Source organism: Musca autumnalis, unplaced genomic scaffold (assembly GCF_047663935.1).
Source record: "Musca autumnalis isolate F117 unplaced genomic scaffold, ASM4766393v1 scaffold_5, whole genome shotgun sequence".
NCBI classification, from domain to species: domain Eukaryota; kingdom Metazoa; phylum Arthropoda; class Insecta; order Diptera; family Muscidae; genus Musca; species Musca autumnalis.
The window spans coordinates 122723416-122750764 of NW_027412088.1; the positions used below are offsets into that span (position 1 = coordinate 122723416).

The 27349-nt window shown below is 36.3% G+C and overlaps 1 protein-coding gene across 5 annotated transcripts in view; it reads right to left on the reverse strand.

Annotated features, from left to right (window-relative positions):
• sbb (scribbler) overlaps positions 1-27349 on the reverse strand; it is a 704451-nt gene that overhangs the window by 410649 nt on the left and 266453 nt on the right. For all 5 annotated transcript variants that reach the window (XM_073991708.1, XM_073991709.1, XM_073991706.1 and 2 more), the window contains one exon: positions 21844-21958. In XM_073991708.1, the coding sequence (XP_073847809.1) occupies positions 21844-21958 (115 nt within the window). The remainder of the gene's footprint in view (positions 1-21843; positions 21959-27349) is intronic.

The window sequence follows — 27349 nt, forward strand, 5'->3', positions numbered from 1 at the left end:
CTAAATTGTAGCGTTACCAGAAAAAGACCCGTATCGAAATTGTTTTTCTTCGAGAGAGATGTGGTAAATTTTGTGACACTGTACAGAATCCGAAACTAGAGTATCTAAATATGCTTTGATGTCGTCAACTTCTGTGTTATGTAAAAAACCACGAAGAACAATCGATTGGCGCTTCATCTCCTTGAGAGTGCAGGAATAAGAGTCTAATTTTTTTACAGGAACTCTCTTCTGATCTTCATTATCTGATTTCACATCTAGATCCCCTGATAAAGCAAATCTGTTGCAAGACGGGAGGGATTGACCAGGAGTTGTGGCCAAACTTATAGGCGTATTTATACGAAAATAAGACATATCTACCTTAGCCTTTTTTGAACCATGAGCAATTTTCCGTTTTCTTTCTACAAGTTGAAAAACTTCATCGTCTGAGGGAGCAAATTCTTCTATATCAATAGAATTATCCTCTTCAATGGGCTTAAATGCAGGCAACTGTTCAACATTTGTCACCACGGCTTTATGATTCCCTTCATTGACTTTTGATGAAGCTGCTGAAAGTCCATTTTCTTGTCCCAGATGCTTCAAGTTTTGCGAGAGATTTCCGAATTCAGAATCAGAGTTCGTATTTATACATGATTTATCTGGGGGTATATTCTCCGAAGGATTGCAAGCGCGCTTGCCCAATGAGTTCAAATCCATTTGAAAAATCAGAATCCAAAGGAAATTCTATTTTTCAAATTCCAAGAAAAAAATTAATTTATTTTATATGACTGAAAAACGTCTGCCTTGTTTGAAATATTCGAAGCAAATTGTTATATAGATATATTATAGAATAGATTGGGTAAACATAACACCCCAGTAAAATCTTCGATGACAAATCATGAGTTGAATCATGAGTGCAAGTGATCTGGCATGTCATCTTTTTGTCATTTTCACTCATGAATTTTATATGAGCGTGACCCCCAAAAGATGACGTTCTTTTTTGGATCCTAAGCATGTCATTTTAACCAATGCATTGACATGTCATTTTAACCAATGCTTTGATATGTAATTTTAACCAATGCATTGACACGTCATTTTCACCCATGCTTTGACATGTCATTTTAACCAATGCTTTGGCATGTCAGTTTCACTAACCCCTTGGCATGACATTTTCATGTCTTGTTTGGAAAATGGAAATGCTGTATTGAAATATGGTTTTCATGACAAACAAAACTCTTAATTAATTCAAACGAATTCATGAAATAACTACAATTAATTTATCAGCAAAAAGTTTACATCCAAAATTACAATGTGATCACCACCGCTGCAACGCAAAATATTATTTCCTTCGTTCTCCGCAACTGATATTTTTTCATCTTACAAAAGGTTTTTTCTATTATCTTTTCATGACCAGTTCAGATTTTGACATGGTCTCCAACTGCACTCCTTTAAGAATTTTTCGTTCGTAAATTACTTTTATTTTTTTATATTTTATTATTTTATAACAACATTTTGGCAAATTTATACTCTTTTATTGAGGGACGAAAATATGTAGGGATCTACAACCCGGCTTGCTTAAGGGATCTCTAAGAACAAAATGTACGAACGGGGAGGAGAGACTTTTTCTGGAAAATACCTTAATGCTTTAATTATTTATTTTTAATTTATCATCTTTTCTTTCCAAAGGTCATTTCTTCTTTATTTTCAGATTCCTGTTTATTTTCGTTTCGGACTTTTTTCAAATTTCGAGAAGCGAGATTTGATTGTTTTCATTTTATGTCAGATTTAGAACAGACAAAAGAACTTTTAAAATACCAAAGAGTGCAGTCCGATTCTATTTTTAGCTCGATGATCAGGACTTCCTTTTTATTGCTGACATTTCGAGCCAATTGTTTAGAAGTTTTACTTGTCTGATATACAGGTAATGTAAGACAACATTACGACGACAGTTTTAACAACTTTGGTCTGTTCCAGAACCTGCAAAAATCTACTAATTTTTAAAAATTAGTAGATTCTTGCAGTACTGGAACAGACCAAAAAGAAAATAAACAGGTGTGTAAATAAAACCACAAACATCATCTCTGTTGGATCGATAGAATGGGTACAAATGCTGAATATGTCGGATCTTTCACGACTTCCTTTGCATTGGTTCAAATGATAATGAAAAGATCGGAAAAATCTACTAATTTTTAAAAAATTAGTAGATTCTTGCAGTACTGGAACAGACCAAAAAGAAAATTAACAGGTGTGTAAATAAAACCACAAACATCATCTCTATTGGATCGATGGAATGGGTACAAATGCTGAAAATGTCGGATCTTTCACGACTTCCTTTGCATTGCTTCAAATAATAATGAAAAGATCGGATTTTTCACGACTTCCGTTGCATTGGTTCAAATGATAATGAAAAGAAAGGATCTTTCACGACTTCCTTTGAACCAACGCAAGAGATGACATGAAATCACGTCATCGCATAGAACCCCTTCCATCAAATTTTGCTGGAACTGTGATACAAAAGTTGACAAAAAAATTTTGAAAGGGTTCTGATGCATAAATTCGGTTTTGTGGGAGTCCATGGAAGACGAAAATACCTTTGGTATCTTCGGGTCACTTCGTTTTTAGATTTTATAATCAATGAAATCGGTTGAAAATAGATGAGTTATGAAATTTTTTGTGTTTTAACTTTTTGGTTTTTTGTATATTTTCCCTTATAAAAGATTGGTACCTTGTAATTATTATTTAGTAAAATTCAAGTTAAATCATACGCACTACGGTACCAAACTTTATATGGGAAAGTTGTAACGTGACCGTTACATTACCAAACCGCCTCTCTGACATTACATCCAGTATCAATACAAAAGTACCTTATTTGTGCATGCTTAATCCCTACTTCATGCATAGTTACTACTCTATTCGAACATTATTCAAACTTCAGTGTATTTCCTGGTTAACTCGCCTTACAAATAATTCTCATTCACTCCGTAAACCCAGATGGATAAGGTGTTTAGTTTTCGTCGCTGAATTTGTCGAGTGCTGGCGTTAAACGAAGTACAAGATAAGACGTGTGGCATTGTCCGCAGTCACTTGAACCGAACCTAGCAACAGCCGTCGGCCCTGCCGATTCGTTCGCTCCTTGCGATTTGTTCGCTCCTGTCGATTCGTTCGCTCCTGCCGATTCGTTCGCTCCTGTCGATTCGTTCGCTCCTGCCGATTCGTTCGCTCCTGCCGATTCGTTCGCTCCTGTCGATTCGTTCGCTCCTTGCGATCCGTTCGCTCTATTGCCTAACTATACCCGACTCTTCTCTTTACAGAGTAGCAACCCGAAGACCACAGAGCCGACGCCTGCCGAGCCGACAGCCAACCAACGAGCCGTACTCAACACCCGAAGACTAACGAACCGAACTCAACACGCGAAGACTACCGAGCCGAACTCAACACCCGAAGACTACCGAGCCGAACTCAACACCCGAAGACTACCGAGCCGAACTCAACACCCGAAGACTAACGAACCGAATTCAACACCCGAAGGCTACCGAGCCGAACTCAACACCCGAAGACTATCGAGCCGAACTCAACTCCCGAAGACTACCGATCCGACAGCAATCCGAATAACGCCGAGCCGTGCGATACGCCAACAACGGGAACTACCGGCCCATCGCCAATCCGAGTATTGCCGAGCGAGGGCTGACGATCAGAAGATTGCCGATTTCACTATTTCCGAGCCGAGTGTTATCGACCGACTGTCAACTACCAAGCCCATCTTCTATCCGCCGATTACCACCTACTTCATACCCACCAATTCGAAGCGATTCCACCCGAGGCTGTTCCCCAACTTTACCAACATATCAACTTATCTCCATATTATCTGAAACTTATGTTTACGAAATTATATAAATAAAACTCTGAAGCACAGTTCAATCGTGTCTCATCTTACTTAAGGTTTGAGGGTCCTTGAGTCGACCCTGGCAGCGGCTGAGCTAACCTCAGCCTTCGGTAAAACCACTCGTTATAAATGGCGCCCGAGCGGAAAATCTAAACCAGCCGCCAGCGATAATTTGTCCAGGTCTATGAGCAACATGGTTGGTGATTCAGAGAAGGAGGTTAAATCATCAGTACCCGAGAAGCAACACCCGACCATCGTTGAAGAACCAGCAACAGTGCAGAAGATGTGTATGTCAGACTTGGATGTCATGAATATAATTCACCGATGGTCACTGAAATTTTCGGGTGACAGCGACCTCGTCGATTTCCTTGAGCGGTTCGAAGAGTTGGCGGAATGTCATTCCATCCCATTCGATCGCCTTCTCCCGTCATTGTTCATCATTTTGGAGGGGAACGCGTTGAAATGGTATCGGGTCAAAAGAGACGAGATCAAATCATGGTCGGAGTTTCGGGCCGAGGCTGAGCGATTTTCCTGTCTAAGCGATACATGAGCCAAATAGAGCATTCGTTCTACAACAGACGGCAGCACAATAAAGAAAGGGCGAAGGATTATATATTGGCAATGCTGACAACCTCTCGACGACACCCGCAACTACGCAAGATGAACCATTTGGATCGCATTTACGATGGCCTGCGACCAGAATACAGGCACTACGCTAGACGTCAAGATTTTACAACATTGGACGAATTGATGGAGTTAACCGATGACTTCGAAATATTGAAAAGGGATGAAGCCAGACTAGAAAAGCCGCACACCTCCCATAGTATTCAAGAGGTTGCAGTGCAATACGCTCGTGATACTCACTGCTGGCGCTGCAAACACCCAGGTCATTTCCGGTTTCAGTGTCGGAGAACTCCCATAAAGTTCTGTTCGCGTTGTGGCAAGGATGACGTACTTTCTCGAGAGTGTAGCTGCGTCAAAAGGGAAACAATCAATTCGGAGACGAATGCTTCCTCACGAGACAGTCGATATTTTATCCCAATATCAGTGGAAGGGATAAAGGTCAATGCGCTCATCGACACGGGGTCATCGCTTAGCTACATCGACCAGAAATTGTGACAAATGTTGCAGTCCAGGGGTGTGCAGCCGGGTACGTCAAAAAGAGCTATCCAGATGGCAGTTCAAAGGCTTGCGGAGTGTGAGACCGATATTCGGTTACGAGTACAGTATAGAGGAAAAATGTCAAATCTTTTGTTACGGTAATCCCAACTCTAGCCGAGCCGCTTGTATTAGGGATGGATTTCCTGGCAGAGAGAAGTTGCAGTCTGACCCTTGATGGAGAGACCGTGTTAACATCCATGGCCGAGCGGCACACGGATTCCATTCACACCGTTGTATCCCTCTCCAACCAGGAATGTTTAAAAAGCCATACAAACCCAAACCAAACCGGTCCATCCCAGTGGCAGGGAATGGAAAACCCGTCAAAATCGGATGTTGTAACCAAACCAACAAAGATTAGAAACAGCAAACCATCTCGGAGTCCAATTCGCAACGTTCCTAAGAAAGCCGACGATCACCAGCACAAGGAGGGCGCAAAAACTGGACCAGAGCAAGTTAGAATTAAATGTCTTCATCCTAATGTTCCCAAGCCAAATCGGACATCAACGCCCGCAGCCGAGAACCCACAGGTACTAGGGCCAATTGTAAAGATATCGTCGCGGAATACGGATAGTCACGAAATTGGTTCAGCGGGTGATCGAAAATGGAAGCGATTTAACCCAAGCTCTCCCACGGGGAGTTAACTACTCCTGCCCATAAAAGTAAAAAAAAACAATATATAGAGAAAAAAACATACCTTATATGTTTTTTTACGAAGTAAGGGGGGGATGTAACGTGACCGTTACATTACCAAACCGCCTCTCTGACATTACATCCAGTATCAATACAAAAGTACCTTATTTGTGCATGCTTAATCCCAACTTCATGCATAGTTACTACTCTATTCGAACATTATTCAAACTTCAGTGTATTTCCTGGTTAACTCGCCTTACAAATAATTCTCATTCACTCCGTAAACCCAGATGGATAAGGTGTTTAGTTTTCGTCGCTGAATTTGTCGAGTACTGGCGTTAAACGAAGTACAAGATAAGACGTGTGGCATTGTCCGCAGTCTCTTGAACCGAACCTAGCAACAGCCGTCGGCCCTGCGATTCGTTCGCTCCTGTCGATCCGTTCGCTCCTTGCGATTTGTTCGCTCCTGTCGATTCGTTCGCTCCTGCCGATTCGTTCGCTCCTGCCGATTCGTTCGCTCCTGTCGATTCGTTCGCTCCTGTCGATCCGTTCGCTCCTTGCGATTTGTTCGCTCCTGTCGATTCGTTCGCTCCTGCCGATTCGTTCGCTCCTGTCGATTCGTTCGCTCCTGCCGATTCGTTCGCTCCTGCCGATTCGTTCGCTCCTTGCGATCCGTTCGCTCCTTGCGATCCGTTCGCTCTATTGCCTAACTATACCCGGCTCTTCTCTTTACAGAGTAGCAACCCGAAGACCACAGAGCCGACGCCTGCCGAGCCGACAGCCAACCGAATACCAACGAGCCGTACTCAACACCCGAAGACTAACGAACCGAACTCAACACGCGAAGACTACCGAGCCGAACTCAACACCCGAAGACTACCGAGCCGAACTCAACACCCGAAGACTAACGAACCGAACTCAACACCCGAAGGCTACCGAGCCGAACTCAACACCCGAAGACTATCGAGCCGAACTCAACTCCCGAAGACTACCGAGCCGAACTCAACACCCGAAGACTACCGATCCGACAGCAATCCGAATAACGCCGAGCCGTGCGATACGCCAACAACGGGAACTACCGGCCCATCGCCAATCCGAGTATTGCCGAGCGAGGGCTGCAGCGAGCAAAGAACCACGTGTCTCTGTGTTACTACTTTTTTCTATAGACAATTGTACTAGTAAAACCGTCGACAATTTGCTTATTATTTGCGAGTAGAATTTCGTTAGAGGCACGGGCTCTAGCGATTTTCTAATTACAGTGTCAAAGAACGCGTCAACAGTTTGTTTTTTTGTCGTTATGCTGTGCATATTTTTTGTTGTTTACTGTCAATAGATACACATTTTTATGTCACTTGTTTTGTAGATCGCATCGGAGGAACACGTGCTCTGAGCAATTAATTCGTTTTGTGATTTACTGTGAAAAAATGTAATTGATATAATTTCCATTAATATATATAAATAAAATGAGTGAAAAAATCTTTAAAACTTTACCTAAAAAACAAGAAATAGTGTTTGAAGACAGAAGTTAGCAATGCGACCAAGAAAATAGTGAAAACAAATTTGTGGGAGACGGCAATTTTCTGATGATTTCGCGAAAAATATTGTGGAAGACTTTGTAATCATACCCATTTTACACAACTGCTTTCCAGAAAAATTCCAAGTATGGATTGCAACTGCTGTACAAAAAAATTTCTAGCGAACAATCCAACCTTTCCAAATGAAAAATTAATTATTTTCTCCCCAAGGTAATGGCCAATACTAAGTGCTATATTTTTAATAATATGAAATAATTGTCTTCATCTTTTTGGTAGCTAATCCACGAAGTTTCCAGAAAACTTTTCACGGTTCCTTAGATTTTGGTTGAGCTCAAAGTTTTGCTGGATCGTGTTCTTTCTCATAACACAATTATCGATAATATTATGTAAATTTTTCCAAAAACTAAAGGAACTCGACAGTCTTCTTGCAACACAATCAGATCAATATGTAAGTATCCTAGTTTTCAGAAAATAGAATTTACAATTAAGTAATTATTGTTTTAACAGATTCAACAAAGGAAAAATATCTTTGGAGGAGACGCTGAACGCATAAAATATTTTGGGAATAATAATAATGTCTACAAGACTTTAGCAACGTACTTGCAGCAATGAAGCTATATTTGTCTAAAAACAGATGTAATATTTAAAATACGCATTCCAACTGCAAAAGAAAAAATATTTCAAACAAAACAGCCGAAACACAAGAATTGTGTAATTTTTATGTTGCCATAAAAACGCTAATTATTTAAATATAAATTTACAGCCTGCTTTTGTATAAAAAGTTTTTGCCCAATCGTTCGTCTATTTCATGAACGAAAACACAATTTGGTTTTCATAGCAATTGACATTTTTATTCGTGTGACAAACAAATAAAAGCTTTTCATTTTCGTAATTTTTTGGTTCTCGTAACAAAGTCAGACGAACGAATACGTCAGAAATTAACGAATGGAAAAGACCCATCGTTTTTAGTGAAAACTGAATTGTTTGAGTTATAAATAGCACAAAACGCATGAAAACTAGTGCGGAATGTTATTTTATTTATTTTCACAGAAGCACAGAAAAAGGAATTACCGCCGATCGTTCATATTTTGCGAATTATTTTTTAACACATTTGTTTACATTTTTCTCTTCTTTTTTGTTTGCCATCTGTTTATCGGGGTGCCATCAAGTAACACATTTTACGTGCAGATGCCTATGCAAAATTCACAAAATAAGTATCATGGAAACCCTGAAATATAAAAGCTTTTATGAAATAGACGAAAGCTTACTATTTGTTTTTTTTTTTAGTTTCGGTTCGAGAGTTTTTAGGTGTTTCGGTTGAATTCGCATTTAAACGAATTCATCAGTCACACTTATCCTTGAGCTCGAGTCGTCATAAAATTGGGGAAGGGTTCTTTGTTTCAATACAAAGAACTAAGAGAACTGATGAGTCCAAGTGGCGTTGGTCGAAACTAGTATTCTCTGCCATCTCCTAAAGTAATCATTTCTAACCACATCCCACTTTAAACTTGTTGTTTTTAAATTTCAAAACAACAAATATGAGATTAAGCTTGACTTACATACAAACAGTAAGTAAAACACACATCTCAACAAAACTGGCAAAGTGAATCTAAAAATAGACGATAAAGACGAATGGTTCGTAAATTTTTACAAGAACCAAATTTGGAACGTATGCGTTTTATTACGAACGGTTCGTGTGACAGTCAGGCATTTTTACAAAAACAGGCTGTTAAGATTTAACTGTGATTTATTTGGTTTTGTTAATTAATTGATGTATTTAATAATATTTAACGTTTTTAACTCTTGTAGTGACTATGTGGTTCAAATGTCTTCATATAGTCCCAAAATAACTACCTAGTCAATAAAGTTAAAGCCTACCTCCACCCAACATCTTGTGGTGAATTCTTGCTTCAAATGTCTACATGTCGCATGTGGACATTTCTACCAATAAGTCACAACAAGACTATTTGGTACAAATGTCTCTGTATAGTCCCAAAAGAACGACATAGTCAATATAGTTATGGTCGACTGGTACTTTTCCAATGACAAGCCTATGTTAAATGTCGATAGGAAATTACATTGGTTGGGGTACACTTTGTCAGTAGTACTGGCGACAATGTCACTAGTAAAACACTATTTTTTTTTTTTTTGAGAGAAAAGCTGTCTTTGCTGGCTCGCGAGTAAGGGGCTGAGGAATTCTGAGTTAGAGTCTACACAAGTTGTGAGCGAGAGTAAATTTACGCTCACGAAACTCACAATGCCTCACATTGCATTAAAACAACAACAACACTGTCAACTAAACATACAACATAACAAGCATTGGTTTGTCAATAACACAGGCATTGACATACCCAACAACGTTGGTTGCTATCTCTGGGACCAAAGTTCTTTTTACCAACAACAAAAACAACGTTCCCCTTGTTCAATATAATAACTGAGGGAGTAGAGTGCATTCAAACTTTGGAGAGCAGAGAACAACAAGAGAATGCAAGAATAGGCTTCATAACTCTCATTAATGACCACAAAAGAAATTCTACGTCAGCGTCTGGCACCATACTTTTCTATTACATACTTTACGGCAAGGGTAGGCATTGTGACTCACAAGAGAGCCCATTTGCTCTAAGTGAGCGTAAATTTGTTATCGCTCACAGCCTGTGTAGATGCTAACACGTTGTGAACAACAACAAATTTTCGCTCATTGAGAGCACAAGAGAGACCCAAAAATTTTCTCTGCCTCACTCTGCTTTACGGGTTGTCATTGTGTGAGTGTATGCTTTTTTAATTGGTTGAATTGTGTGTTTGGAGAGAGCAACGTTCAATGAGCACACGTGGGCGCTCTCTCGCTGTTCTCTCTTTGACGCTGTTCTAGAGATCGTTTCGTGCTGAACACAATGGGTCAAACAGCTCAATTCTTAAAACAAAATAAACAAATTTTGATTCTTAATGCCGACAAGGGTGGGAAAACTGTAGCCATGTTAAAAACTGAGTATGACTTGAAGATGAGTGAGATAGTAATGGACATATGCACATACAAACGTTTAAAAAAGGATCCAACTACAGGGCTACAAGAAAAGAATAATAAATTAGTGATGAAACTATTCGAGCTAAATATACTCAACGAAATTTAAGAAAATAATTTAATAAATAGAGCTGCAGTCCCCCCCAAAATATATGGACTACCGAAAATCCATAAGGAGGGCACACCTTTGCGTCCAATATGCTCATTCATTAATTCCCCGACCTATGAACTATAAAGATATATCGCCAGCATCCCCAAAGTTTTAACTAGCAGTTCCAAATACAATGTAAAAATTCGTTTGAATTCAAATCAAGGATAAATAATCAACACATAGAAAATGACGAAATCCTGATATCATTTGATGTTGTTTCCTTGCTTCCTAGCGTCCCTGTCAATTTAGCTATTAACACAATTAATGAAAATTGGTCAGTCACGAACATATTAGCATTCCAATGACTCTTTTCATTGACTTGCTAACAATATGTATAAAAGACGCAAGATATTTTATATACAAACAAAAGGTATTTAAGCAATTAAAAGGTATGCCTATGGGGTCACCCATAATTGCAGATATTATTATGGAAAAAACTACTTAATGACAAAATGAATAAACTTACTACAAAACCTAGGATACTAACAAAATATGTTGACGACATATTTTGTATTATTAAGAAAGAAGAAGTTGAAAACACCCTAATGACATTGAACACGTTCAACAAACAAAGCAGATTCACTATGGAATGCGAATCAGAAAACAAATTACCATACCTGGACTGTATAATACACAGACAAAGTAATATACTGCTAATGGATTGGTATCAAAAGCCCACATCCTCCGGGAGAATTATAAATTATCATTCCAAACATCAACGGAGAATTAAAATTAACACAGCTACAAAGAGTATTGAAATCTAGCGATGATATATTCCATTAAAAAACCAAATCAAAATAAGATCTATTCTAAAAATGAACGATTTCCCAAACCACACGATCAACGAATTGTCAAAACACGTAAAACTTAATAAACTATTTCAAGTTGTACAAAACACTGAAAAGACGTACAAGAGAGCAACTTACTTACCTGGCTTTTCAGAGAGATTTTCTTCATCCAATTTGTACAACAGGGAAAAATACCAACTAGCATTTAAGAGCAATACAGCAATACAAACAACAATTTTTTAGAAGCATTGTGGCGTTCTTTTATTGTGATAGCGTTTGCAATTTTGTTTTTTTTTTTTTTTTTTTAAATAGTCAATTCAAACCTCTTCCACTAGTATGTGTCGTCGAATTTCAACGAATTCACACACCAAAAATTTGGTTGGTCTGCTTTACAGCAAAAACAACACACGTCGTGCCAGTGTCTTCAATTAGAAGCATTGTGGCGTTTTTTATTGGGATAGCGTTTCCAATTTTGTTTTTTCAAAATAGTCTGGCTTAATCCCATTGTTGTTGTTTTAATATTTTAAAACAACTACTTTATTAGTGGAAAAGATTTGGCATTGCTCGCCAAGGGGTAAGCCAGGGAATACTATAGTTTCGATCCATGCCACTGGATCTCATCAGTTCCCTTGTTTCTTGTTTGTGGATATTCTCCACCGAAGTTATTTTTCAATAACTTCTTCAGCAAGAAACTTTTTATACCCAAACATCAATCGTCAGCTCGAAGTATAAAGGTAAGCAAAGAAAAAAGTTCAATGAGAGTTTTTCCTTGGCAACCTCATACAACTCCGACGAAAGTGTCTGCGAAAACAATTCAAACCTCTTCCACTAGTATGTGTCGTCGAATTTAAACGAATGCACACACCAAAAATTTGGTTGGTCTGCTTTACAGCAAAAACAACACACGTCATGCCAGTGTCTTCAATTAGAAGCATTGTGACGTTTTTTATTGGGATAGCGTTTGCAATTTTGTTTTTTCTAAATAGTCTGGCTTAATCCCATTGTTGTTGTTTTAATATTTTAAAACAACTATTTTATTAGTGGAAAAGATTTGGCATTGTTCGCCAAGGGGTAAGGCAGGGAATACTATCGTTTCGATCCACGCCACTGGATCTCATCAGTTCCCTTGTTTCTTGTTTGTGGATATTCTCCACTGGCACGACGTGTGTTGTTTTTGCTGTAAAGCAGACCAACCAAATTTTTGGTGTGTGCATTCGTTGAAATTCGACGACACATACTAGTGGAAGAGGTTTGAATTGTTTTCGCAGACACTTTCTTCGGAGTTGTATGAGGTTGCCAAGGAAAAACTTCTCATTGAACTTTTTTCTTTGCTTACCTTTATACTTCGAGCTGACGATTGATGTTTGGGTATAAAAAGTTTCTTGTTGAAGAAGTTATTGAAAAATAACTTCGGTGGAGAATATCCACAAACAAGAAACAAGGGAACTGATGAGATCCAGTGGCGTTGATCGAAACTATAGTATTCCCTGCCTTACCCCTTGGTGAACAATGCCAAATCTTTTCCACTAATAAAATAGTTGTTTTAAAATATTAAAACAACAACAATGGGATTAAGCCAGACTATTTTGAAAAAACAAAATTGCAAACGCTATCCCAATAAAAAAACGCCACAATGCTTCTAATTGAAGACACTGGCACGACGTGTGTTGTTTTTGCTGTAAAGCATACCAACCAAATTTTTGGTGTGTGCATTCGTTGAAATTCGACGACACATACTAGTGGAAGAGGTTTGAATTGTTTTCGCAGACACTTTCGTCGGAGTTGTATGAGGTTGCCAAGGAAAAACTTCTCATTGAACTTTTTTCTATGCTTACCTTTATACTTCGAGCTGACGATTGATGTTTGGGTATAAAAAGTTTCTTGTTGAAGAAGTTATTGAAAAATAACTTCGGTGGAGAATATCCACAAACAAGAAACAAGGGAACTGATGAGATCCAGTGGCGTGGATCGAAACTATAGTATTCCCTGCCTTACCCCTTGGCGAACAATGCCAAATCTTTTCCACTAATAAAATAGTTGTTTTAAAATATTAAAACAACAACAACGGGATTAAGCCAGACTATTTTGAAAAAACAAAATTGCAAACGCTATAACAAAAAAAAAAAACGCCACAATGCTTCTAATTGGAGACACTGGCACGACGTGTGTTGTTTTTGCTATAAAGCAGACCAACCAAATTTTTGGTGCATTCGTTGAAATTCGACGACACATACTAGTGGAAGAGGTTTGAATTGTTTTCGCAGACACTTTCGTCGGAGTTGTATGAGGTTGCCAAGGAAAAACTTCTCATTGAACTTTTTCCTACGCTTACCTTTATACTTCGAGCTGACGATTGATGTTTGGGTATAAAAAGTTTCTTGTTGAAGAAGTTATTGAAAAATAACTTCGGTAGAGAATATCCACAAACAAGAAACAAGGGAACTGATGACATCCAGTGGCGTGGATCGAAACTATAGTATTCCCTGCCTTACCCCTTGGCGAACAATGCCAAATCTTTTCCACTAATAAAATAGTTGTTTTAAAATATTAAAACAACAACAATGGGATTAAGCCAGACTATTTTGAAAAAACAAAATTGCAAACGCTATCCCAATAAAAAAAACGCCACAATGCTTCTAATTGAAGACACTGGCACAACGTGTGTTGTTTTTGCTATAAAGCATACCAACCAAATTTTTGGTGTGTGCATTCGTTGAAATTCGACGACACATACTAGTGGAAGAGGTTTGAATTGTTTTCGCAGACACTTTCGTCGGAGTTGTATGAGGTTGCCAAGGAAAAACTTCTCATTGAACTTTTTTCTTTGCTTACCTTTATACTTCGAGCTGACGATTGATGTTTGGGTATAAAAAGTTTCTTGTTGAAGAAGTTATTGAAAAATAACTTCGGTGGAGAATATCCACAAACAAGAAACAAGGGAACTGATGAGATCCAGTGGCGTGGATCGAAACTATAGTATTCCCTGCCTTACCCCTTGGCGAACAATGCCAAATCTTTTCCACTAATAAAATAGTTGTTTTAAAATATTAAAACAACAACAACGGGATTAAGCCAGACTATTTTGAAAAAACAAAATTGCAAACGCTATCCCAATAAAAAAAATTCCACAATGCTTCTAATTGAAGACACTGGCACGACGTGTGTTGTTTTTGCTGTAAAGCAGACCAACCAAATTTTTGGTGTGTGCATTCGTTGAAATTCGACGACATATACTAGTGGAAGAGGTTTGAATTGTTTTCGCAGACACTTTCGTCGGAGTTGTATGAGGTTGCCAAGGAAAAACTTCTCATTGAACTTTTTTCTTTGCTTACCTTTATACTTCGAGCTGACGATTGATGTTTGGGTATAAAAAGTTTCTTGTTGAAGAAGTTATTGAAAAATAACTTCGGTGGAGAATATCCACAAACAAGAAACAAGGGAACTGATGAGATCCAGTGGCGTGGATCGAAACTATTGTATTCCCTGCCTTACCCCTTGGCGAACAATGCCAAATCTTTTCCACTAATAAAATAGTTGTTTTAAAATATTAAAACAACAACAATGGGATTAAGCCAGACTATTTTGAAAAAACAAAATTGCAAACGCTATCCCAATAAAAAAACGTCACAATGCTTCTAATTGAAGACACTGGCACGACGTGTGTTGTTTTTGCTGTAAAGCAGACCAACCAAATTTTTGGTGTGTGCATTCGTTGAAATTCGACGACACATACTAGTGGAAGAGGTTTGAATTGTTTTCGCAGACACTTTCGTCGGAGTTGTATGAGGTGCCAAGGAAAAACTTCTCATTGAACTTTTTTCTTTGCTTACCTTTATACTTCGAGCTGACGATTGATGTTTGGGTATAAAAAGTTTCTTGTTGAAGAAGTTATCGAAAAATAACTTCGGTGGAGAATATCCACAAACAAGAAACAAGGGAACTGATGAGATCCAGTGGCGTTGATCGAAACTATAGTATTCCCTGCCTTACCCCTAGGTGAACAATGCCAAATCTTTTCCACTAATAAAATAGTTGTTTTAAAATATTAAAACCACAACAATGTGATTAAGCCAGACTATTTTGAAAAAACAATTTTTTCAGCCGAACAAAATCTAAAATACCTCATGAAGATAAATCAAACATTGTATATAAGATAAAATGCAATGGTGACGGGTCTTTTGACATATGTCTTTTGACATACGTTGGAACAACAAAATCAAAACTAAAAACAAGACTTAGCGCTCATAAGTCGGACCAAAAAGCTAGACACAAGTCCTTAGAGCAAAAGACAGCTGCTCACTGCACACAAGAAAACAATTACAGACGTAGATACAGTATCGGCCAAAACTAAAGCACCCCCTCAGTAATTTTTTTTGAAATGATAATTTTTTTATGAAAACTAAATTATAAATTTATATTTTATTTTTCTTTTTATTTATTTATATCTTTATGATTGGAAAATACAAAAATAAGGAATTCAGAATTTAATAAACAAAAGTTAAAATTCAAAAATAAATTTTTGTCGCAAATATAAGCGGACAAAACTAAAGCACCCCCCAATTTGAGGTACAACAAAAACTATTGAAATCAATATTTCGTTGCGTATCCTCTATTCTGGATGACACAATCACATCTTTTTGGTATAGAAGATACTAAATTATTTATTACTGCAGGCGAAATAATTGATTTTCGGAAAATTTAGCTTAAATCCTCAAAATACTGAAAATCGGAAGGTACCGTTATATGGAGGCTATACCCAAACGTGGAACCAGGTCCACGATTTTTGGTGGATATGTTTTGTGACCACTAAGAACCCTAAGTACCAAATTACAGCTAATTTAGTAGGAAAATATGGCTTAAATATCCGAAATACCGAAGATCGGAAGGTACCGCTATAAGCCCCCTTACCAAAACATTAGCCAATATTGTTAACATTCATCCAAAAATGATGATACAGCATCCACTAGTCAAATACAATACGCTAACGTTTAAAAATTAGCAAAAGAACGAATTGCAGAAGAACGATAGACGCCGGCTTATTTAGTCGACGACCAGCAAAAAAAAAAACCTTTCATATCGACTAAAAATGAAGGAGCCAGACTGGCATTCGCCAAGACCCATTTGAACTGTTTTCCGATGAATCTATGTTTAATTTAACGTATTCAGATGGTAAAAGGCTTGGACCAAATGGGCAACCGTTAAATCCTAAATATTGCAAAGACGCTGTAATACATGGATGCGGAAGGTTTTTTGCTGGTCGTCGACTGAATAAGCCGGCGTCTACCGTTCTTTTGCAATTCGTTCTTTTGCTAATTTTTAAACCTAAGGGATTTAGTATTTGACCAGAGAATGCTGTAGCATAATTTTTGGATGAATATGAACAATATCGGCTAATGTTTTGGTATAGCCCCCTTATAACGGTACCTTCCGATCTTCGGTATTTCGGATATTTAAGCCACATTTTCCTACTAAATTAGCTGTAATTTGGTACTTAGGGTTCTTAGTGGTCACAAAACATGTCCACCAAAAATCGTGGACCTGGGTCCACGTTTGGGTATAGCCTCCATATAACGGTACCTTCCGATTTTCAGTATTTTGAGGATTTAAGCTAAATTTTCCGAAAATCAATTATTTCGCCTGCAGTAATTAATAATTTAGTATCTTCTATACCAAAAAGATGTGATTGTGTCATCCAGAATAGAGGATACGCAACGAAATATTGATTTCAATAGTTTTTGTTGTACCTCAAATTGGGGGTGCTTTAGTTTTGTCCGCTTATATTTGCGACCAAAAATATTTTTTGAATTTTAACTTTTGTTTATTAAATTCTGAATTCCTTATTTTTGTATTTTCCAATCATAAAGATATAAATAAATAAAAAGAAAAATAAAATATAAATTTATAATTTAGTTTTCATAAAAAAATTATCATTTCAAAAAAATTTACTGAGGGGGTGCTTTAGTTTTGGCCGATACTGTACATGCTAGAAATGCTACATATTATAAATGTCCCAACTAGCCAACGAATGAATTATAAGACAGACACCAAGCACTGTGCTCAAATATACAGAATTGTCATTGAAAAGCACAAGAAAATTTAGTTGGAAAATTCTTGTCAACAGAAGAGGATGGAATTATTAGAATCATAAAATAAGAAAAGAACAATGCAAATATTATTTCTAATAATTGTTTTATATTTTTAGTTTCACTTTTGGCAGTTTTGTTGAGATGTGTATTATTTTATTGTTGTAAAATAATTCAGCTAAATCTCGGGTTTTGTTGTTTTTAAATTTTAAAACAACAAGTTTTATTTAAAGTGGGATGTAGTTAAAATTGATTTAATTTCGGGAAAGGCAAAGAATCTTAGTTTCGTCCAACGTCACTTGGACTCATCAGTTCTCTTAGTTCTTTGTATTGAAACAAAGAACTCTTCCCCAATTTTATGGCGACCAGAGCTCAAGAATAAACGTAACCGATGAATTCGTTTAAATGCGAATTCATCAGAAACATATAAAAAATCTCGTAGCCGCATATGTAAACCAAGTAACTACTTCCCACTGTTATGGTCTTTGCATTGCAAAGAAACGCATAACAAATTTTGATGGTTTGTTGTAAACAACAACAAACTATTGTCACCGTGCTTTAACTACATCCCACTTTAAATAAAACTTGTTGTTTTAAAATTTAAAAACAACAAAACCCGAGATTTAGCTGAATTATTTTACAACAATAAAATAATACACATCTCAACAAAACTGCCAAAAGTGAATCTAAAAATAGACACACAGCACGGTGACGATAGTTTGTTGTTGTTTACAACAAACCATCAAAATTTGTTATGCGTTTCTTTGCAATGCAAAGACCATAACAGTGGAAAGTAGTTACTTGGTTTACATATGCGGCTACGAGATTTTTTAAATGTTTCTGATGAATTCGCATTTAAACGAATTCATCGGTTACGTTTATTCTTGAGCTCTGGTCGTCATAAAATTGGGGAAGAGTTCTTTGTTTCAATACAAAGAACTAAGAGAACTGATGAGTCCAAGTGGCGTTGGACGAAACTAGTATTCTTTGCCTTTCCCGAAATTAAATCAATTTTAACTACATCCCACTTTAAATAAAACTTGTTGTTTTAAAATTTAAAAACAACAAAACCCGAGATTTAGCTGAATTATTTTACAACAATAAAGTTTTATATTTTTATAAAAATAATAATGTGTTTTTTAAAGATAACATATCCCTGATGATGACTACCGAAGATAGTCGAAATATCGGAAAAATAAACCAACAATAAACAACAACATTTATCTGTTTTTTATATATGACCTCAAGCCAAATGAATAGAAGAAGAAGATACTGATCAAAGTTCAACAATAGTATATAAAAAAAAAACAAACTTTAAAATATGTAGACAATTTTTTGCTATATCGGGGTCACTATGTCAGCAGAAAATGGCGTAGAAGAGGGGGTTGACAATAGACTTAAAAAAGCTAGATCGGCATTCGGAAAACTCAACAGAACCTGGCGATCATGCCAGATATCGTACAAAACAAAACTGCGTTTGTTTAATGCATGTGTGAAGTCCATATTGCTTTACGGAAGCGAAACTTGGTCCGTAACAAACACCATTGCACAAAAACTCCAGGTATTCGTAAACAAATGCCTCCGAATAATAAGCAAAATATTTTGGCCCAACAAAATCTCTATACCAGATGGCAAATGAAGAACCAATCGCCCGACAGATTACAAGGAGAAAATGGAAATGGATAGGACATACGTTGCGAAAACCAGCATTCCCAGGATGGGATTGGAATGGAACCCACAAGGAAACAGACGCCCAAAAATTACATTGCGCAGAACCATACTCAATGAGCTGAAGAAAGCAAACACAACTTTACATGATATCAAAATACTATGTAACGATAGAATAAGTTGGAACAATCTTGTAGAAGCCCTATGTTCCCAGGTGGAATAATCAAAGAAAAAAAATTAAAAGATGCTATTTTAGCACGCCCACTTTTTAAATATGTTATATATCCAAAACTACTGAACCGATTTTCCTGAAAATCACAGAGAATATACAGGGAGGACCCGTGGTGAAAATAGGATTTATATTTTGTTGAATTTCGTCAAAATTTCAGAGAATGTGCAGGGATGGCTCTTGGTGAAAATAGGATATATATATATATTGTTAAATCTTAAAGAGGGCAAAACATACGAACGAATCTTTCTGAAAATTAATTTGCGAGACAATGGTGGTTGTGTCTCCGATCCTCGGTACTTCTTTGGGGCCATAAGACCCGACCACGCCCAAGTTCATAAATATGTTATACCTTGAAAAATAATGAAGCTATTTTCATAAAATGTTCAGAAAATGTCCTGCAATGTGCCGTGCCTATTTAAAAAAGGTATTTTTCTAAAACTTATGAACGAATCTGTTTCCTAGGTGACATCTATATGCAGAAGTGCCCACGGCAATGCAAGGGGCAACTCAACGAAATCTCTACATAGCAAACAAGGAAAACGCGTTGAGGGATATCCACATTAATTTTCCACCACCGAACTTGACTGGTTGCATGCAGTTCTTCCTTTGAACGCAAAATTTTTTATCTTCGTCTATTTATAATCAACGCTCGAGAGTCAATATAAATCGAAAGATTGGTAGAAATTGGAAACCAGATTTATACGATAATATTACCAACATGCTTCCCAACAAACTCAAATAGCCTTCGGATTAAATTTAAATACTGCAGCGCAGAGTATAGGCTGAGATTGCGTGAGGAGGAAAACAACCCAGCAACGGAATATCAATATGTACAATCATAAGCGTTTACAAAAACGTGCCTTACTGAATTCTATTAACAAAATCAGTTTAAATATGATAAATAAAAATGCTGCAGTATTCATCAATTGATACAGTTGTGCGAAATGAAGATGACACAAATTATCCCATTGAATTTTTAAATTCTTCGGTGTACCCCTCATTCCTATGATATTAACAGACTTAATTTCAAAACGATTTCCTATCCGCCTGGCATTTGCGAAGACGACTAATAGAGCTTAGTGTCACTATAAAACTATTTTAAGGCCAGCAACGCGGACCGGGTTTGCAATAAGTTCGTATAAATAGAGGTTATTAAAAACGACCTGTATATAGCCAATCACATCTGTGGGCCTATTCTGTAACTTTTTAACGACATTCAATATTGTTATTTTTCGAGAAACTCGTTTAAACAACATAATTAACAACCTTCGTGTTCTGTAAACAAATTTTAACAGCTTTTGTTAAAAATGTCGTTATGAAAACAACACATAGTAGTTGTTAAAAAGTCGACAAAAATTTTTAATATTGGATTTGCCTTTGGTTTGTTTGTATGTTTTGTTTATGAATACATTCAAAATTGAAAGCTTTTGGAAGTTTACAGACAATTTGTCTACATTTTTACAGAATAGTATAATCGTTACTGCAAACAATTTTTAGTGTCGACAACGTTGTCGATTGTCGGATTATTAAAAAGTTACAGAATAGGTCTACTGATATGCCTGATTAAAAAGCGAAACGATCGTAGCATATTGGTTTTATGTGTGGGACTTCGCTAGATATCACATTTTCAATATAAACTTCCTATGTCATGATAGCTCAATTATGTCAATTAATTAAGAATTTTATTTTAATTGGTTACGTTGTTATTTTTATATATTAATAAAAAATGTATATTATTATTATTTACAACTTTACTTTTTTAATTTTCTTTTTTGAAAAAGTAGCGCATTCTTAACCCTGCACTTTGGTTCCAAATGCGAAATCTTTGGCCAAAAGTCAATTTTTTGGAGTTTTGGAGAAACACTCCAAAACAACAAAACAAAGTTCGTTTGTACTAAATTTTACCGTTAAACGAGAAGTTGCCAAAGTTGAGATTTATTTACTATGTTTTAATAGAGTTGTATCATTATTTTGTGATAATCTCTGTAGTAATAAAATCACAACAGGAAAATTAAAAAGAATAAAACTTAAATATGGAAAAGATAGATAAAAGTAAGTAGCTTCATTTCCTATAAATTTCGGAAGAACAACTCGGTATAAGAACGAAGTTATCAACACACTTCTGGAAACCTCATAAATTATAAATTATTTTTTTAATTTCAAAGACTGCTTTGGGCTGACATTAAATTGGCTGAGAATAAGCTGTATTGAAAGAAAATCAAATTTAGTTTGATGTGTTTTTTTATAAAATACTGGTTTCACGTTGCGATTCGTTGCGATAAATGAAGCTTAATTTTTTTTCTCAAGGTACATAAGTATCTTAAATTCAGAACTATTTAATATTGGGTGGTACAATTTTGAACAGATTTTCCGGATAAATAACAATTTGTACTTTGAGTGACGAGAGAACTTCTATACCGAACACAATCGACCAATTTAGGGTATTTTGAAAGTTCTAGCTAAATTTTTAAGCCGATTCTGCTGATTCAGATATTAGGTGGTAGAAACCTTCTGTATCAAAAAATATCAACATACATAGCTCAAAGTTTTAGTTTAGACAACATACAATTGGATCACCCTGTTCAATGTATTTTGACGACTGTCAAAAATCAATATTTTGTGACAATTATGAATAACAATAAATATCAGTACAAAATTTTAATAGAAATAGTTTTGGCATCTTTTAAATTGTGTGCTTTTGCTAGTTATCCACTTACCGAACTTCGAGTTTCAGTAAAATTGCTCAAATCAGGAGTGGTTACAGCTCGCCCACGTTTCCCCCTACCTTTAGGAGTTCTGGAGTCCAATTCTTCTGATGGCGAATCGCAAAATCTATTGTAAAAAATATATTAGAAAAAAGAATCATTATGATCAATAAAAACATAAAGTTAACATTAGTGATTTCTAAAAAAAAGGTATTTAATGTATACAAAATTGATGTGTAATTTTAATTTCGTTTCTACTTCTTCCACTTATTTTATAGACAAAACAACGGAAAAATTAAATTTTTACACTGAAATTGTAAATCTTTTGAACACGGAAGCATAAATTTTGAATGGAAAAAAATACAATTTACAAATGAAATAATAATAATAATGCAATATATTTTGTTTTTCAAAATAGTCAGGCTTAATCCCATAGTCGTTGTTTTAATCTTTTATTAAAACAACTTTAATTTATTAGTGGAAAAAAATTGGCGATGTTTACCAAGGGGTAAGGCAGGGAAGACTATAGTTTCAGATCTCGCCACAGATCTTCATCAGTTCCCTTTTTTCTTGTTTTTCAACAAGAAACTTTTTATAGCCAAGTGTCAATTGCCCGCTCAAATAGATACGTTTGCAAAGAAACACTCTGATCGAGAATTTCTTTGACACTACCTAAACTCGAGCAACTTTACTTGCAAACGAAACCAAATCTTTCCCACTGCTATGCGTTCGTCGATTCTCGACGAAAAAAACACATAACTAATTTGTTGGTATTGCATACTACAGCAATAAACAAGATTTCGACGTTGCCCGGTCTCACAATTATTAAAACAACTTTAATTAATTAGTGGGAAAAAATTGGCGATGTTTACCAAGGGGTAAGGCAGGGAAGACTATAGTTTCAGATCTCGCCACAGATCTTCATCAGTTCCCTTGTTTCTTGTTTTTCAACAAGAAACTTTTTAGACCCAAGTGTCAATTGCCCGCTCAAATAGATACGTGTGCAAAGAAACACTCTGATCGAGAATTTCTTTCTAGTTGAAAAACAAGACACAGGGGAACTGATGAAGATCTGTGGCGAGATCTGAAACTATAGTCTTCCCTGCCTTACTCCTTGGTAAACATCGCCAATTTTTTCCCACTAATAAATTAAAGTTGTTTTAATAAAATATTAAAACAACGACTATGGGATTAAGCCTGACTATTTTGAAAAACAAAATAGAAGTCGTCATCCCAAAAACGCCAACCCTCCTAATTGTGAGACCGGGCACCGTCGAAATGTTGTTTATTGCTGTAGTAGAACGCCTAGCAGTGGGAAAGATTTGGTTTTGTTTGCAAGTGAAGTTGCTCGAGTTTAGGTAGTGACACATGGGTATAAAAAGTTTCTTGTTGAAAAATAAGAAACAAGGGAACTGATGAAGAACTGTGGCGAGATCTGAAACTATAGTCTTCCCTGCCTTACCCCTTGGTAAACATCGCCAATTTTTCCCACTAATAAATTAAAGTTGTTTTAATAAAATATTAAAACAACGACTATGGGATTAAGCCTGACTATTTTGAAAAACAAAATAGATTAGTTATGTGTTTCTTCGTCGAGAATCGACGAACGCATAGCAGTGGGAAAGATTTGGTTTTGTTTGCAAGTGAAGTTGCTCGAGTTTAGGTAGTGCCAAAGAAATTCTCGATCAGAGTGTTTCTTTGCACACGTATCTATTTGAGCGGGCAATTGCCACTTGGGTATAAAAAGTTTCTTGTTGAAAAACAAGAAACAAGGGAACTGATGAAGATCTGTGGCGAGATCTGAAACTATAGCCTTCCCTGCCTTACCCCTTGGTAAACATCGTCAATTTTATACCACTAATAAATTAAAGTTGTTTTAATAAAATATTAAAACAACGACTATGGAATTAAGCCCGACTATTTTGAATAACAAAATAGAAGTCGTCATCCCAAATAAAAAACTCCAACCTTCCTAATTGTGAGACCGGGCACCGTCGAAATGTTGCTTATTGCTGTAGTATGCAATACCAACAAATTAGTTATGTGTTTTTTTCGTCGAGAATCGACGAACGCAAAGCAGTGGGAAAGATTTGGTTTTGTTTGCAAGTGAAGTTGCTCGAGTTTAAGTAATGCCACAGAAATTCTCGATCAGAGTGTTTCTTTGCACACGTATCTATTTGAGCGGGCAATTGACACTTGGGTATAAAAAGTTTCTTTTGAAAAACAAGAAACAAGGGAACTGATGAAGAACTGTGGCGAGATCTGAAACTATAGTCTTCCCTGCCTTACCCCTTGGTAAACATCGCCAATTTTTCCCACTAATAAATTAAAGATGTTTTAATAAAATATTAAAACAACGACTATGGGATTAAGCCTGACTATTTTGAAAAACAAAATAGAAGTCGCCATCCCAAATAAAAAACGCCAACCCCCTAATAATGCAATATATAATAATAAACTTTGTACCAAATATTTGTCTATGATATTACGAGGCGCCATTTGATTTTTTTTCGTGCTTAATTGGGCTTGTTACTTTCGGCTTCTTGGTCCCAGCGGTTTTTCCACAACAATTTGTTAAAAAGTATGTACACCTTGTTGTTTCTAATTTATTTTTTAAAGTTACTAACGTTTTTAGGTTATTATTTTAAAGCCCGTGGGGTTAGAATCTATTTTTTTCTTGAATTTTTACATATTTTCATTCATGATATAGTTGTTTCGTACTATGTACCTTACATAAGATAGTTGTGAAGTTTCTTATTCCATCCGAAAACCACTATTTTTTCACAAATATGTAAGATTTTCAGGAGATGCCGAAACACTTTCCTAATTTTCCCTACATTCCCATTAATTGCTTTCGTATTTCCTCTCTTGTTTGGTAAATTCTTTCAACTTTCTTCTCTTTTTCTTTTGAATGGTCTTATCGTCTTTTTTATCGAACATTCCCAACGCCACTCATTCCCACCCCTACCGACCGAGGGGGCTGGTGGAAGCTAAGTGATCGTTGAATATCATCTACAGTAGAGTTGGGTAATCTAGTTCCTAGTGCCTTGTACTCATTACACATTCTACTTAGAGGTTCACAGGACAAATAATTTGTACGATGAAAATCAGTATATAATATATGATAGTTTCTACTAGATCTAATAGGAAAATTTAATCTAATAGACGAAATAAAGAAGTCTGAAGGTATATTGCCATTTAAAATTTTCAGTACAAAAATAGTGTTCATCATTATGCGTCTACTTTATAATGTGAATAATCTAATTAATTTTAGCCTGCTAGTATATGAAGGAAGGACAAAGTCACTATTCCAATGAAAACTTCTCAAGGCAAAGAGAAAACGCTGTTTTTGAACGGATTCTATTTTATCGGCATAAATTTCATAGCGAGGATCCCATATTACCGACCCATATTCTAATATAGGCCTAACAAGGGAAACAAATAATTGCTTAGTAACATATGGGTCTGAAAATTCCATAGCCCATCGTTTTATAAAACCTAATACACCATTGGCTTATTCATAATTCATAATGTGATTATTAAAATTTAATTTTGGATCCATTAAAATACCGAGATCAATAAACGATACTACGGAAATCAAAACTGTCCCATTTTTAGGTTTAAATTCATGTTGTTAAAATCACACCACAGAGCGAAGCTATTTAGATCATTTTGAAGTAGATCAATACTTTCTTAAGACTTATGAGTAGACATCGGATTTTTGCATGTTTTTTATTTCTCATCTGATTGGACTCGAATTTTGGATCTAGGCGTTTTGAAGGTCAATTTTTCGATATTTGGGGTCATATCAAAAAGTATGCAAAAAATATGCAAAAAATATGCCAAAAAATATGCAGAATATGCAGAATATGCAAACAGTTTTTGGTCGAAAATCGTCAAAAAAGTCGTAAAATTTACAATTAAAGTTGGAAAAATCATCAAAAAAAAAACTTTAAAGTATCCTAAATTAAAACTGTTGGCCATTTAACGTCGATTTTTAGCAGATTATTGTGTTATTGATACCTTTTACGACGGTGTGGTGTAGGGTATATGGTATTGTAATACTATTTTTATTGTTAAACTATGCAAAAATATAAAATTTGATAAAATATCAATCATGTTATGTAAATTTAATATTTTCTTTGTCTTAATTTGTAGCTTTAGGCTGGTTTTAATTCAAAGGGGAGAAATCGATGTCGGATTTTTTAGGCGGGGGTGCCGCCTAAACTGTTTACTTAGATTAGATTTTAGATAGATTTAAATTAAGATTGCCAATTGAGCACCATTGGAATAAGTTAACACGTGCTACTGGAGCCTCGAAGTTATGAAAATCTCGTCTCTCTCGGCGACCCATATCTGTGGAACGGTTAAAGCTATTTGCCCGTATTATGCATTAAATTAAAGGCCATTCTGTTTATTTTATATTCAAAAACAAAATGCGTAAGTATTACTGAATTCGAGATAGAAAGCCAGTGTCCCGATTAACGTGACTACGTACGCCTTAGGGCGAAAATGGAACCTATCTGGGTTGTTCGTCCTTTGTAATTAATTGGTTGTAATCTGTGGTGAGCTCGACTCGGAGTGAAGCTGTGACTTTTTTATGAATTTCGAACAGTTGTTCTTTTGTAAGTTTGGGTCGAATATTTCCGAAGAAGTTTCCATCTTCGCTTTGTTAAGATTTTTGTCGCCATTTGACTCTTTACGGTGTTTTGCACTGTCGGATCAAACAATGCAAAGCCAACAAGTTCAGGACTAAGATACCACAGGTGATTTATCATTTTTTATTTCCTTTTTCTGTCTATGTTTTCGTATTTCAATAGATTTTCAATGAGGTCTAGGTCTTCTTTTGATGCTAAACGCTTCGTAGAGTCTGAAGCACCATCTGTCCCGAAAATAATCAAGCGCAACTTCAACAAAAACTCCTAACCATGAAATTGTCATTGCTCCTGGATCCCTCTAAAGTGTTCTATAGGAACGTTAGTCGTATCATTTTTTTTACAGTAGAAGCTCTCGGAGAAGACCCCAACAAATATATGATCCTTAGAAGCTTTATCCGCTTATTCCGAAGAAAAAACAGTGAAAAATACTAGCAACAACTTCAAGGAAGATACCCCAAAACAAGGCTATTTGCGTGCACTGGCATGGAAAACTATTACCAGGAATTTCCAAAACAGTGCAGAAAGAACGGGTTGCTGTTCTGGTATCATCTGGTTTGGGGGTAAAGAACAACTCCTGGGCGTTTCTGAAACTGACAGTAGCTCAGGGGAGAAACAAGATTTAGCAGTGTACGAATGCCTAGAATAATGGGGTCTTACCAGCTTGAGCAGATGTTAAGTCAAGAGCATCTGTACCTGCGTACAGATTTATAAAAAGTATTGTTGAGAGGGATTTTTGACTGCAAGTTTGGCAGCACATCCGGACATCAAACAAACATATTCACGCGATTTCTATAAGAATAGTCTGCGATTGACAAATCTAAGTTCGATGTAGGCGAGAATGTTTTAAAACTACTTCCCAG